Genomic DNA, 16,541 nt, shown 5'->3' on the forward strand with positions numbered 1-16,541 from the left:
GGGTGGAAGGGAAATAGAACCAAGGGAAATAGAACCAAGAGCTAAGAGAAACAGATAAGTATGAGAGAAAAAATGAGGGAAGCTTGCTGGGCAGACTGGATGGGCCATTTGGTCTTCTTCTGCCGTCATTTCTCTGTTTCTATGTAAATGTCTTCCAGGATCCTCAGCAGGAAGAAATGCAAATCAGATAGTCAATGCAGTCAAAGAAGAAAGTAGGGACTCTGAAATTGACATAATCTTCCATCTAGGAGCCATCCACCGTGCTAGAAACAGCATCCAAGCAGTACAGAGAGATTTTCAGAATCTGGGGAAGCAGACAGGGCACATGGCGAAGACTATTGCCTTTTCAGAAGTGTTACCTGTTCATTGAAAGGGGAAGGACAAGCTAATTCATATAATAACGTCAGTACATGGCTCAAAACATGGTGTAAGGAAGAAGGTTTTGGATATATTGAGGGGAGGAGTGAGGCCATGTATGGAACAATAAAAGGCACTATGTCAAAGATGGCTTACATCTGTCTGTGGCAGGAAAAAAGATCCTAAGTGAAAAATTCAAACCATACATCTTAAGACATTTAAAGTAGAGAATGGGGTGGGCAAATTAACAAAAATCAGCTTAACAGGGCAGAAAAGATGTCCAAAAAGAGGGAGAGTTTCTGGAAATCTGTGAGCACAAATGCTTGAGTCTGGGCAATAAAATCCAAGATCTGCAAGCCTTAATGGTGGAGGCGGCCTTGGACATTGTTGCTCGTACAGAGACCTGGTTCACTGATTCTGATGATTGGTATATGGCCATCCCAGGCTATAACTTGTTAAGGAAGGACAGAGAGGACAGGAAAGGGGGAGGAGTAGCTCTTTATGTCAAAAACAATATTCAAGCTACTGAATTGGAACGGACATGGGGTAGAGAAGCAGCATTATGGACCATCCTAAAAAAAGAAGATGGCACTTCCATTTTTACTGGCATGGTCTACAGGCCTCTGACTCAAACAGAAGAAATGGAGAGGGATCTGGTCAAATACATCCAAAAGATGGGAAAGAAGGGAGAAGTGTTGCTTGTTGGAAATTTTAATTTACCAGATGTGGCGTGGAGAATCACTTCTGTGGAATCTACAAGAAGTAGAGAGATGTATTTATTATTATGTTTTAATTTTTAATTCATTATGGTTTTATGATTGATAATGTTCTTTTCAGTAATGTTCTGTTCAGTAATGTTTTTTTTATTGGCTATTATTAAGCTATTTAATTTTCTATGCTATTATTGTAAATTGCCTTGATTTACTCAAGTAAGAAATGGCAATTAATCAAGTCAAATAATAATAGTAAGATAGTGGATGTCCTTTAAGGGGCTTTGCTCAAACAACTGGTAATGGAACCCATGAGGGAGGGTGTGATACTCGACCTAGTGCTCATTAAAGGGGATAATATCTCTAATGTCCGGGTAGGTGCCCATCTGAGCACCCAGTGATCATCAGACGGTATGGTTTGATAATGCAAATAGGATAAAGAGAAATTGCACGAAGACCTGAGTTTTGAATTTAAAAAATACGGACTTTGTCAAAACGGGAACGTACCCGGAGGAAGAACTAGAACACTGGGAGAAAGTGGATGAGGTGAGCCTTATTAAAATGAGCTATTAAAAGGTAACAAATCTTTATGTTAGAAAAATGAACAAACGTAAGAGAAAAAAAGAAACTGATCCTGTTTTCAAAGGAGGTAGCTAAAAAAAATAAAGGCAAAAAGAACATTATTTAAGTATAAATGATACCCAAAAGAGGAATACAGGGAAAAATTCCTGGTGAAACTGAGGAAGATGAAGAAAGAAATCTAGGAAAGCAAAACATCAGGTGTAAGAAAGGATTGCCAAAGAGGTTAAGCATTGTGACAACACAATTTTTTGATTTATCAGAGAAAGAGAAGAGGTCTGAAGTGGTATAGTGAATTGAAAGGTGACAGCGGGTAATATGTAGAAAGAGATACAAAGAAATTTCAAAAATATTAAATAAATACTTCAGTGCGGTGTTCATTAAAGAAGACACTGAGAAGGACCATTGCTGGTTGACAAAACCATAGATGGGGATGGGGTAGACACAACTCCATTTACAGAAGAGAATGTATGGGAAGAGCTAGGGAAACTGAAATTGGACAAGACCATGGGGAAGATGAGTCACATTCAGAATACTAAGGGAGTTCAGAGATGTGCTGGCGAGTCTGCTGAAAGACCAGTTCAATAGATTCCTGGAAATAGGAGTAGTGCCGCAAGATTGGAAAAGAACAATTGTGATCCTGCTTCATAAGAGTGGCAGCAGAAAGGAGACTGGAAATTATAGGCTAGTTAGCCTCACCCCAGTCTTGGGAAAATTAATGTAGACTCTCCTGAAGGAAAAGATAGTGAATTATTTACAATTTGGTGAGTTGCTTGACCCAGGCAGCATGGAGTCACCAGGGGAAGGTCCTGTCAGACAAATCTGATTGCTTTTTTTGATTGTGTGACTAAAGAATTGGATCAAGGAAGAGCACTTAATGTGGTTAACTTGGATTTCAGAAAAGCTTTTTGTTACATTTTCCAATTCGCGGGTTGCCCCCGTGAGCTGGCTCACTCACCCTTTGCTGCCAGGCTGGAGAACAGTGCTGCCTACGGGCCATGTTCGCAGGACGCTGATGATGGGATTCTTCATGGCCAGACGCTGCTGCTCCAACTTCCTCCTAGGGTGCACCTTTGCCCTATAAAGGGCCTCCATTGGCACTCACGCAACACCTCAGCAATGAGTTGACTGCTTCCAGATAGTGTGAGTTGCTGCTTCGGAACTTTGTCTTTAGCTTCATCCAGCCTTCCATATCTTCAGCCCTTGCCATGCCTTTGTCTTCAGCCTCATCCAGCCTTCCGCATCTTCAGCCTTGCCTTGCCTTTGTCTTCAGCCTCATCCAGTCTTCTGTGACTTCAGACTTTGCTGTGTTTTCATCTTCAGCCTCATCCAGCCTTCCATTTCTTCAGCCTTGCCTTACCTTTGTCTTTAACTTCGTCCAGCTTGCCATATCTTCATCATTGCTTCGCCCTTGTCTTCAGCCTTGCCCAGCTTTGCCTTGAACCTTTCGACTGACCCTCCTGTACTGACCTTAGCCTGAGAGCTGATCATCCTTGTCTGCTGCCTGCCTTGACCATAGCCCATGACCTGACTCTCCTTGCCTGCTTCATGCCTCAACCCCTTTCCTAGCCTTCACCAGAGGCAATCACCAAAGACCTGCTGGCCCCCCTGGGGAAAGGGGCTAGTATAAGTGAAGCTCCCACTAGTCTCTGCGTCATCTTTCGCCACTTGGCAGTGAGGACCTACTGGGCCTTCCCAATAGGTAGTGTCAACCTCACTCCAACACAAGAGTCCACAACTCTAGCACTTTTGATATGGACCCACATAAGAGGCTTGTGAATAAAACGAGAAGCTTGGGGATGGATGCCAAGGTGGTGGATTGGATTACAAACTGGTTGACTGACCGGAGACAGCGTGTAATGGTAAATGGAACCTACTCTGAAGAGAGAATAATGTTAAATGGAGTGCTACAAGGACCGATTTTGGGACAATTTCTGTTCAATATCATTGTGAGTGACATTGTTGAAGGGATAGAAGGTAAAGCTTGTCTATTTGCAAATGATACTAAGATCTGCAACAGAGTGGACATGCCTGAAGGATTAGAGAGAATGAAAAGTGATTTAAGAAAGCTTGAAGAGTGGTGGAAGATTTGGCAGCTGAGATTCAATACCAAGAAGTGCAAAGTCATGCATCTGGGGTATGGTAATCAAAAGAGCTGTATGTGATGGGTTGTGAAAGACTAATGTGCACAGACTGGGAGAGGGACCTTGGGGTAATAGTGGCAATATGAAGGCAGCAAAACAATGTGACAAGGGGATAGTCAAAGCTAGGCTGCATAGAGAGAGGACCAACCAGTAAGAAAAAAGGAGATGATAAACCCCTTGTATAGGTTCTTGGAGAGGCCTCACCTGGAATACTGTGTTCAGTTTTGGAGCCCGATTCTCAAAAAAGATACAGAGAAAATGGATGCAGTCCAGAGAAGGGCGATTAAAATGGTGGGTGGTCTGTATTGGAAGACTTATGAGGAAAGTCTAAAGGATCTGAATATGTATACCCTGCAAGAAAGGAGGTGCAGGGGAGATATGACACAGACCTTCAGATACCTTAAAAGTTTTAATGATGCAGAAACTTTGAACCTTTCCCATTGGAAAAGAACCGGTAGAACTAGGGGTCATGAAATGAAACTTTAGGGGGAGATGACTCAGAACCAATGTCAGGAAATATTTCTTAATGAAAAGGGTGGTGAATGCCTGGAATGCCTTTCTGGAAGAGGTGGTGAGGAGAAAAATAGTAAACGAATTAAAAATGGCATGGGATAAACACTGTGCCTCCCTACAGGCTAGAGGTTGGAAATGAAGAAAAGAGCATGGGGGTAACATGCATGGTGTGGCATTTACTACTTTTAAAAGAAGGCATTGGGACTATTACTCTTAACCAATTAGCCTGATGTTTTTGACACAACCGCAAAATTGCTGTCTGCTTGGACGGCAGGGCAGAAAAAGGGGAATTGGATTCAGCCAATGCTGGGACCTGACTTTTATGGTCCGGGATACTCATATGCAGACATTAGGGGAAAAGCACAGGACTACGTTTATGGCCAAGTCCAAAAACAAAGCACGTTCAAGCAGCATTGTCTAAATTATCCAGAAGGATGCTCACCCCATAAAAATGTTGCTACCAGTAATTTTGTAATAAATTTGACAGTTGATTGGTTTGATTGTAGATATTACTAAGCTTAACATAAGGTTTGGGAGAAACTGGCACAGAAAGGCAGTTACTACTCTTAACAGAACAGGGGGGATAACCTGCATGGAACACAGTTACTACCATAAGAAAATTACTGAGCAGACTGGACGGACCAGTTGGTCTTTTTCTGCCATCATTACTATGTTACTGGTTAAAAACCTTATGGTTCGTAAACGTACTCTGATAAATCTTTAAATACATAGATAAATGGGGAAAAACATAACATTTGGAAAGCTATATACAATAATTCTTATAATATGGTTAATAAGTCCCAGGTCTAGAGGCAGTCATGGAAGAGGCTAATTTGTATATAGTGGTGGTCACAGAGATATGATACAGAGAAAACCATGACTGGGACATAGTTATACCAGGCTATAATTTGTTCAGAAAGACAGGATAGGAGGAGGAAGGACTTGGAATAGGACCACAGAAACTACCACAAATAGAAATGGAAGTGAGGCAGACCTCCAACAGTTTTCATAAGACTGTTCATGAGGAACTAGCAAAACTAAAAGGAGATAAAGGAATGGGGCTGGATGGGATACATCTGTGAGTATTAAGTGAATTTAAGGGAAATTCTGGTAGCTCCACTGTCCGACCTTTTCTATTCTCCTTTAGAATCAGGAGTAGTTCCAAAGACCTGGAGAAAGGCAGATATCATTCATCCTCTCAGAAATGGAAGTAAGGAGGAGTCTGAGAACTGTAGGCTGGTTAGTTTGATTTCAGTTGTGAATACATTAATACAGTTGGTGCTAAAACAAAGTTAGTGCAATGTCTGGGATCCAATTGATTACAGGATGTGAGGCAGCATGGTTTTATCAGAGGTAGGTCTTGTTAAACAAATCTAACCTATTTCTTTGACTGTGTGACAGAGTTAGATCAGGGGAGAGCCTTAGATGTAGTGTACTTGGATTTCAGTAAGACCTTTGACATAGTTCCACAGAGGCAACTTATAAACAAACTGAGTGCTCTAGCTTTGGGACATTGCCTGAGTTAGAAACTTGACTGGGAGTTAACAAAGCATAGCGGTAAATGGAGTTTATTCCAAAGAAAGGGGGTTAACAATGGTGTGTTACAGGGATTCTGCTCTTGTTTTGTGCTGAGAAATTAATACTTGGCTACATAATTGCATTTATGATTAGGTGGAGTGGAAGCCATATCCGGTGGGGACAGCCCTTCAGACTGAGACATGTAACAACAGGAAAGTACTTGAGTCTGATGGATGACAAAAGCCTTCTATTAATGGACAAAGAAAAAGCTGATGTGAAGTCTACAGCATTTTGTTTCCGGTCTTCCAAGGTAGGCAAAGTTGTTGGGTTTAAAGTTTTGGTAACTTATGAAATTCCAAACATTTGTACATTTAACGGAGGGATACCTGAATATAAATGTAGACTCATGGACAAATGGGGGAATAAGCTGAGGGAATACATGAATTAAAAGCTCAATTAAAAAAGCATCATTTCCTCTTTTATCTAATTTTTATTAAGGATTTCGTAATCTTAATATGGTATCCCTTTATGGCACTTGCAGGTAAACATATTGGCCTTAACTTTATAGAATTCCTGAGCCATGGAATTAGCCGCATGGAATATCCAGAGATGATTGGCTCACAGCATGCTAAACACTGCCATGTGGAGATTTACCATCATGCATAATTTTTCTAAATCTTCCAGTTTAGCAGACTAGAGGCTGTAATGACCTAGCTCACAGCCTGAATAAAAATGACTGTCTGTTGTCTTTGACTTTGTCCTGGACACACTAAAGTCAATATTCAAAGATGTTTGACTAATTTTGTAAGAGGAGCCAAACATTTTCATTGTTTTGTATTGTTTAATGTCATTTTGTTTTACAAGTAAATTTCCAAAGGCCTGCGCGTGCAAATACCGGCGGTTACGCGTGTGGCTGGGCCCTGCACGTGCCGTGCGCATTTTCTAAAGGGCCTGGCAACATGCGTAACCACCGATATGTGTATAAGTGCCGGGCCTCTGAGAAGGGGCGGGCCAGGGGGCAGCAGAAGAGCAGCAAGGTAAAACATTTTAAAAAATGTAAGAGTTAGGTAAGGGGTAGGGGTAGGGGAAGAGATAGGAAGGGTAGGGTTAGGCATAGGAAAATTCCCTCCCAGTCTGCTCTTTAATTGGAGCGGACTGGGAGGGAACTAGGGGAGGCTCGATTATGTCGCCACGAGTGGGCTTTTAAAATGCCCCCCCCCCCCCCCCGTGCGTGAAGGAGGCCATCCACCCGCACATGTGTGCACAGTTTTTAAAATCCACAGTGCATGTGTGCACAGTTTTTAAAATCCACAGTGCATGTGTGCATGGATGTGCACGCGTGGGTCTTAAAAAGATTGGCTATGACAGGATGCTATGGAGAAACAGCCTTCAGAATTGGACACAATGTCTAGATGAGTTCTCCCCAATAACCTGTACTGAGGGGTCTTACCTAGTTTTCCTAATGTTAATGTGTCTCCCTACATATCCTTGTATTCTTCCTCTTCTGGTTACTGCTTTGTCATGCTACTTTGCTATCTTGATATCATCAGATATAATAACCGCAAGATCTCAGCAATGTGTCCAAATACTGAATAACTGTGGAGACCAAATCATCATATTACATTTAAAAGTGGCTCCTTCAGACCAATGTAATGTAAGCAAGTATATCCTGCAAACAGACGTAAGACCTTCAACTGACACACAATTCCTGTTCGAGCTAGGGATCGATCATCACACTGTAATTATACAAAAACCCCCACTGCTCTCATTACACCACCTTTTGGCGACTCACTCCTTACATGACCTTCATAATAGGCATCATTGTGCGGCAACTCGTACCATTTTTTCACTCTGCCTTATTTTTAATTATCGGTCAGTCCATCTTTTTTATGTTTTTCTGTGCTTAATAATTAAAGTGCTCCGTGCTTTTTCAACTATTTCAACGAAGTAATATTCCTCATTAAATAATTAAATATCACTTAACTTGTAGTTCCAGTATGTAATGCTGTTAATGCCCAAGTTACACATCCGATAATATGTAGCAACGTGATACATCTCCACATTGCTGTGTCCGTGCCCGACACTGTACGGTGTTTCGGACGGGATCGTCCTTCTTCAAGGGCAATGTTCTGCGCCATAAAAAAACTTTCATTAGACTCTGAATAGCTGTATTACCACTGTCCTGACATGCATAACTACTTACTCAGTTTTTCCACCATTGTTACTCTCAGCGTTTTTTACGATCTTCTCTTCCGGTTTGCCACTTCCCGCCACCATCTTTAAACCCCCTTGCGTAAGTGACGTAAACACGCGTCACTCTGATATTACAAAGAGTACCACTCAATCATGCTATTCAAACCCATTGGGCTCACAGTACGCATCCAAAATATCCATTGTTGCTCCTTTAAATTCAGCAAAGCATTCAGGTCACCACCACGTTGCTGCGATGTGACTACTTCTAAAACTCGCCATGTCAGCTGTTGAAAACAATGCTGTTTCTCTAGGCAATGGGCCACCATTGGAGCCATGATTTTACCTGTGGCTAAGCAGCTGCGATGTTCAATCAAACGCACTCGTATTTGCCGTTTTGTCCGTCCTATGTAGTACAGGTTACAGGGGCAAATGATAATGTATATCACATGAGATGTATCACAACAGGAATATTGTCGTGATTTATGTGCTTTACCATATTTATCAATCCATAATTCACCCTCAATCACCTGACTACATAAGGAACAATGTTTACATGGCCAATGCCCGATGTTTCAACAGCTGACATGGCGAGTTTTAGAAGTAGTCACATCGCAGCAACGTGGTGGTGACCTGAATGCTTTGCTGAATTTAAAGGAGCAACAATGGATATTTTGGATGCGTACTGTGAGCCCAATGGGTTTGAATAGCATGATTGAGTGGTACTCTTTGTAATATCAGAGTGACGCGTGTTTACGTCACTTACGCAAGGGGGTTTAAAGATGGTGGCGGGAAGTGGCAAACCGGAAGAGAAGATCGTAAAAAACGCTGAGAGTAACAATGGTGGAAAAACTGAGTAAGTAGTTATGCATGTCAGGACAGTGGTAATACAGCTATTCAGAGTCTAATGAAAGTTTTTTTATGGCGCAGAACATTGCCCTTGAAGAAGGACGATCCCGTCCGAAACACCGTACAGTGTCGGGCACGGACACAGCAATGTGGAGATGTATCACGTTGCTACATATTATCGGATGTGTAACTTGGGCATTAACAGTATTACATACTGGAACTACAAGTTAAGTGATATTTAATTATTTAATGAGGAATATTACTTCGTTGAAATAGTTGAAAAAGCACGGAGCACTTTAATTATTAAGCACAGAAAAACATAAAAAAGATGGACTGACCGATGATTATAAATAAGGCAGAGTGAAAAAATGGTACGAGTTGCCGCACAATGATGCCTATTATAAAGGTCATGTAAGGAGTGAGTCGCCAAAAGGTGGTGTAATGAGAGCAGTGGGGGTTTTTGTATAATTACAGAGCAAGTATATCCTGCCATGCCTTGCGCTGTACCTGCTCTGTGAGAAATAGAGTATTAAAGTCATCAGTTCTCTCAATTCAACATCCATCATGATATCCTGAGCACTAAAATAATTCACAAAGAAAAAGATATCCTAATCTAGACAGCCAATCCAGGTAGCAGAAGCCTGGCCTGCGATCAAACTCACGTCCTCCTTATAGCTTACCCCTTAAGCTATCAGGTGGGCCCACTGTACCATTTTTATATGCTTTTCCTTCAGATTTTCCCTTACCGCTATTCAGTAAAAAGCCTGCATGGCTTTCTTGGAAATTGGAAGTTTAGGGGATCATTTTCAAAGCCACTTACTCACTTAAAGGTGAATTTTCAAAATATTACATGTGTAAAAATTAGCTTATATGCGCATAAGTAGCCACTGCTCACGTATTCTGTATTTTATAAAAGTCCAAAATACATGGCATATTTTCACTTTTGCACACACATGTGTGTGCAAGAATGGAGTGGTCTAGGAGTGTTTCTGGGTGGGTCTAACAGTTACACATGAAACTTGCTATTTTGCAAGACACTTATACGTATACATTTGCCAGCTTACTCCCATATTTTTGCATCTGCTATTTAGCTGGCATAAGTAATATTAAACCTGCTTATAGTGTAGTACTAACTGGATGGGAAGTCTAGATGAACTGGGGGGGAGTTCGGGCTAAAGAGCTAGCAGGGTCTTGATGACCTAGAGAAGGACTGGGCAAATTGGTGGACTTACTAGTTAAACTGGTAATTTCACTCACATGTGTATGTTTTAAAATAACACTGATTTACGCTTGTAAATACCAACTCACATGAGTAAGTCATACTTTTTTTTTGCACGTAAAACATATACATGTAGATTTTAAATAAAGATGGGTAAGGTACATGTGTTTGGCGCATTGAAATACATGGTTTCAATGCATTACATATATTTGTGTGTTGGCCTACATACATGTATATTTTTTGGGATAAATGATATTTTATTGTAGTTGTGATGATTTCTGGCTTTCTGCAGAGGAGATTAATGAAAGAATACATTAATTTTTGTTTTATTACGATTGATTTGTTCTTTTTGTTTTCTTTGCTTTTTGCATGATATACTTGTGCATTTATGAACTGCAATAAATATAAAATAAATTAATACCGATTAATAAGGATTTTTTAATTCTAGTACGTGCTTGAAATAATTGAGGTAAAATGTTTTAAAGTTTCATGCATGATGCATAACGGCTGTTGCAAACTACTTAGAAAGCCAGTAGGGAGCAGTATATGGCATTATTTATCAATATGAATATAACTAGTATCAATATGAATATAACTAGTATCAATATGAATATAACTAGTAGGTCTCACTACTAGTGAGACCTACTAGTGAGACCATCATGCATGAAACTTTAAAACAACTTTAAAACAAGGCATGCAAGTCGTCTCAGACTTGCATGCCTACAGCCCACCCATGTTAACCTTGTGCCCACCCAAAAAATCAGTTCTGGCTATGCCACTGATACAAGTATTTTATAACGTGTGTATGTGAAACGAGCATGTTATAAAATGACATGGTAAAATTGCCATATATGCCGCTACATGCTTTTGTTTGAAAGTTATCCTCCTAGAACCTAGTTGTAAGCATGTAAATGGCTATTATAAAATCATCTGGGGCTCTGTGCACAGAAAGGTATGCATATAACCTGCTCTGGCGCATACTTTTATGAGAATTGAGCAGAGGCATTTTGGAGGGAGGAATCACCTCTTATGCGTACTCTTTCTGATTTTGAGAAATATGTTCAGCTTGGAGAAGAGATGGCTGAGGGGGGGATATGATAGAGGTCTTTAAGATCATGAGAGGTCTTGAACGAGTAGATATAAATCAGTTATTTACACTTTCGAATAATAGAAGGACTAGGGGGGCATTCCATGAAGTTAGCAAGTAGCACATTTAAGACTAATCGGAGAAAATTCTTTTTCACTCAACGCACAATAAAGCTCTGGAATTTGTTGCCAGAGGATGTGGATAGTGCAGTTAGTGTAGCTGGGTTCAAAAAAAGGTTTGGATAAGTTCTTGGAGGAGATGTCCATTAATGGCTATTAATCAAATTTACTTAGGGAATAGCCACTGCTAGTAATTGCATCAGTGGCATGGGATCTTCTTAGTGTTTGGGTTCTTGCCAGGTTCTTGTGGCCTGGTTTGGCCTCTGTTGGAAACAGGATGCTGGGCTTGATGGACCCTTGGTCTGACCCAGCATGGCAATTTCTTCTGTTCTTATGTGCGCAAGTGTACACACACGACTTATACCCTCTGAATGGGAGGAAAATATAAATTTACTTGCGTGCATCTCTGTGCAGACCTAGGCCAATTACCCTCAAATTTTCAAAGTGAATTGGTGCGCAGACGTTTGCTTTGAAAATCCTTGGGACATAAGAACATGCCATACTACTGGGTCAGACCAAGGGTCCATCAAGCCCAGCATACTGTTTCCAACTGTGGCCAATCCAGGCTATAAGTACCTGGTAAGTACCCAAAAGCTAAGTCTATCCCATGCTACTGATGCTAGTAATAGCAGTGGCTATTTTCTTAGTCAACTTGATTAATAGCAGGTAATAGACTTCTTCTCCAAGAACTTATCCAAACCTTTTTTAAACCCAGCTACATTAACTGCACTAACCACATACTCTGGCAACAAATTCAAGAGTTTAATTGTGCGTTGAGTGAAAAAGAACTTTCTCTGATTAGTTTTAAATGTGCTATGGGCTAACTTCATAGAATGCCCCCTCTTCCTTCTATTATCCGAAAGAGTAAATAACTGATTCACATTTACCCATTATAGACATCTCATGATTTTAAACACCTCCATTATATGCCCCCTTAGCCATCTCTTCTCCAAGCTAAACAGTCCTAACCTCTTTAGTCTTTTCTCATAGGGGAGCTGTTCCATCCCCTTTATCATTTTGGTCACCCTTCTCTGTACCTTCTCCATTACAACTATATCTTTTTTGAGATGTGGTGACCAGAATTGTACACAGTATTCAAGGTGCGGTCTCACCATGGAGCGATACAGAGGCATTATGACATTTTCCGTTTTAATCACCAATCCCTCCCCTCTGAATGGGATATCCTCCATCTGATTACCATAAACAGGCTCTACTCATACCTCTGACCACAGGAAACAGCAGCCAGGATCCACATCACCCTTTTCCAGCAAGAGAATGAAAAGCCCCTAAAAGGGATACTATTGCCTCATTAATCACATCGGGGTCATCACTTGTTTGGACCCCTTCTCATATGTTTACCAGAGAGGCTGCTCCGGGCTAAACCTTTAAAGCGCTTGTCCTTGGATATTCTTAAGTTTTTTTCAATGTACTTACCTGAACTTAATGTACAGGACACTATGCACAAGCATATTTTACCACTATGCAGAGAGTTGTAAGGGGATTCATCCCTACAGACAATTTGATGGCAGTTTTCAAGGCTGTTTACCTGGTACAGGCCAGGTTACTTGGGTAAAATGGGTCTGCCTGAAAATGACCCCCCTTCTGCCCGGCTACAAGCGTGCATAGATTTCTACAGTGTGCACATACCCTTTGCGGCTCTAAAAATAGAAGCATTCCCAGAAGAGTGGTTAGGTCAGGGAAGGAAATCAGAGTGCATACTCTGTATTTTCAAAAGTGCCTGTGCTATTTCTGCCCCTACCCCCAGCTCCTCAGCTGCCCACACAAATGGCAGGTGCTTTTCGCGTGCGTACTTTATGTCAATGATTTTCAGCTATGGAAACTGGGCAGTTTTTCTGCACTTTTCCTGCAAGATACGTGCTGTAAGGGTAGCCACATACGCTTTGCAACTCTGTAGGCAGTTTGAAAATTGCCCCGCCCCCCCTTGGTATGGGGCCTATCAAAATCATGTGAGGATATGGTCAGTCACATCTCTAATAACAACTGAGGGAAGAGCTAGAATGCATGTTGTACAGAGTCTATTGTACCCCTGGATACTGTTTTGTAGGCAACTGAATGGGAGTTGCTGTTCCTGGCTGATTTCCTGTCAAAATGTCAAAGCTTTGTTGCAGTCTTACTGCCTGAATTTATGATGCAATTCTTTTTCTACCAGTTTCATATGCATATTTAAGTTTTCTATTAATACATCAAGAAGAAAAATGTATCTGCGGGAAAGTGCCCCAAAGGGAGATATTTATCCAAGTCATCTGTATGCCATCAAAAATCTTTTGTGAGATCTTGTTTAAATAACTAGTCTTAGTTGTATAGAAATGTTTCAAACTTTTTATGGATCATATCAAATGTATTCCTCAGAATATGTCAGGGTATTGTAAAGAACCTGCTCTAGTGATGAGAGATAACAACTGTAAGTGAGGAAATATAATAGAGCTCCTACAGCTTAACTAGCAAGAGTATTGTTTTGGCTGCTGCGCCTCCTAGACTTACTCCTGGGGGAATTCTGTGTACAAAATTTTTAAATTCTGGGCACAAAAATGTAAAATTCTGCAAAATTCTGAATGCTTTATATTGGTCATAATAACAATGTACATGACAATCTCTTAGTAATTAATTTAAAATGTAATACAGAAAAATTATTACTTCCACACAGGATTCTTCTCTCTCTTGCACACACACACGCAAACATCCTCACACATGCTCTCAATCTCTTCCTCACATACACATACACACACAAGCAAATGCACCCTCTCTCCCATATACATACACTCAATATCCCTCTCTCACACACACACACACACACACACACACACACACACCCCTTCCTCTTTCAATCACATCATGTACTTTCATTCTGGGCCTCTCCCTCATCAGCTGCAGGTAAGATGGACTCTTCCTGTTGCTATCCGACTTCTCTCTTCTTTGTCTTCCGCTATGAATGGGGATGGGCTCCACTCATGGCCGCTTGGCCATGAGCGGGATGGGATCCACCCAAGACCCGCCAAGCATGTCCAAAGTCTTCGCAAATTCTGAGCTGCGTAGTTGCACAGAATTCCCCCAGGAGTATAGAGTGGAAAGTTGTTAGTTCTGGATTTGGCTAGATGGTTAAAGTCTCTATTGACTGTTTCATCCCAGGACCTCGAGGAAAATTGGATCCCTTCAATCTTTGACATAGGTTTTTCATTTCTCCACACTTCATAAACATTTATCCAGTTTTTTTTTTCACAAAAATGATTTTTCCTTTTAATACAGCAGCAACCACCTTCATATTCCTCAGCAACCAGTACCTAGTCATTCCCACCATTATAAATATAAGCAATGTGGGCTATGCTGGCATGACATTGATAACTGATTTTATAACTATAAATATGACTTATCCAGCTATGTTTAGCGGCTGCCACTTAGATGGATAAGTCACTTATCTGGTTTAGTTTTTAGCTGTATAACTTGTGGGCAGGTAGTGGGCATAATGGGGTACTTGAATAGCAGGTCTAAACTGAGATGGATAAGACTTATTTCGCTAAGTAGTGATTTATCTGGGGATATTCAGCTGCATGGCTATGCAGCTGAATATCCCCAGATAAATCCCCATCTAAGGGCCTCATTTTCTAAAGTATTGCAGGCCTGCGATACTTTAGGGAATGAGGGGCGGGGGCCGAAAAGGGGGGCCGGCCTGCACTAGCCAGCAGCGATCGCACCATCGTGGTGCGATCGCTGCTGGTTTCACACCCAATAGCGCCACCATAGAAGGTGTAGCTATTGGGCGCGAACTCTGACGCGAAAAGGGCCTTACCTTTTCGTCGTCCGCAGGGTCTTCGCGGAGTCAGCCCCGGTGACGCCCCGACTCCTCCTCTTCCGGGGCCGACTCCGCCCCCATTTTGGTATCGCACGCGATAAGGGACGTTTCGCACGCGATCCTTATGGAAAATGAGGCCCTAAGTTAGCCGGACAAGTCTATCCGGCTAACTTAGATAGCCGGTTATGTTTTGAATATCTACCCCAGAGACTTTACCTTAGATTTTAAAATAAACTTATGTGCATTAGGTTACTTTGAAAAATTTTTTTTTAATTTTATCTTTATGCAATTTTAGAAATTTAAACAAAATTACATTCTTGATTGGAAATATAGAGAAAGAAAAGAAAACATCAGTTATTCTCAAGAAAATTTCTCACAATAAGTACTTTTATCATTTCTCTAAATTCTAGTCCCCAGTAAATGAGGGGCGGAATATACACAACCTAAAGAAATATGCTATATACCACATCGAAGAAATAAAGACATTCACTGTAGCATTTCAAAACCTATATCATTTAAGAGGAACCAGGTACATTATCTCTGGGTTCTGTGGAGCCTAAAGGTGTTTTCCCTGCCAGAAACTGAGACAGCTGGGGGGGGGGGGGGGGGGGGTGTCATAAAATGCATAGGATTTGCCATTATGCTTAACCAAGCATTTGCAGGGAAACTTTAGGAAAAATGCACCCCCAAGCTGAATTACCTGTGGTCTCATTAGGAGAAAACCCTTTCTCCTCTTTTGGGTTTCTCGTGCTACGTCTGAGAAAACCCTAACATTACAACCTAGAAACTGATCGTTTCTATGTCTAAGACAACATTTTAATAACCAATCTCTATCTGATTCTAAAGTTAAATTCACAAGCAAAGTAGCTGGTATCGCAAGCTCAGTATCGGAAGTCTCTAAAAATGTAGAAATATTCAGAGGGACCTCAGCAGCGGGAGCCAAAGATGTTAATCCTCCATTTTGTTCCGTTGATCTCTTTAAATTTGGAAGATAAAAAATCTTTGAAATAGGTGGCATTTCTGTATCCCCAATATGTAACACTTCCTGGAGATACCTTTTAAAGATATCTCTCGGGGGAATTAATGATATCTCTGGAAAGTTAATGAATCTTAAATTTTTGCTTCTAATTGCATTTTCCATCTGTTCCAGTTTCATTGAAATATTTTTCCTTTCTATTATAATCACATTTTGAGTTAGATGGATATTCGTAATTTGATCCCTGTTGGTCATAATCTGCTGCTCCATATCCGCCTGCGAATTAGCCACAACATTATCCTCCAGTTCTTTTTCCAAGTCACTTAAGGATTGTATTTGTGACATGATAGAGACTTTCAAATCCACTAGTGTCTCCCATATAGTTTCTAGTGTAAATACAGCTGGTCTTACCACAGCTGGCATCGATTTTCCAGGGATACCTCCTTCGGCTCCTCCAGTTTTCCCCAGCGGT

The 16,541-nt window shown here is 41.0% G+C and overlaps 1 protein-coding gene across 1 annotated transcript in view; it reads left to right on the top strand.

The window, feature by feature from the left end:
• Nucleotides 1-16,541, top strand: part of RYR2 (ryanodine receptor 2) — a 1,771,220-nt gene that overhangs the window by 639,772 nt on the left and 1,114,907 nt on the right. The window contains 1 exon segment of the mRNA XM_029593907.1: nucleotides 5,975-6,131. Within this exon segment, the coding sequence (XP_029449767.1) occupies nucleotides 5,975-6,131 (157 nt within the window).

This window comes from Rhinatrema bivittatum, chromosome 3, assembly GCF_901001135.1.
Source record: "Rhinatrema bivittatum chromosome 3, aRhiBiv1.1, whole genome shotgun sequence".
Taxonomy (NCBI): domain Eukaryota; kingdom Metazoa; phylum Chordata; class Amphibia; order Gymnophiona; family Rhinatrematidae; genus Rhinatrema; species Rhinatrema bivittatum.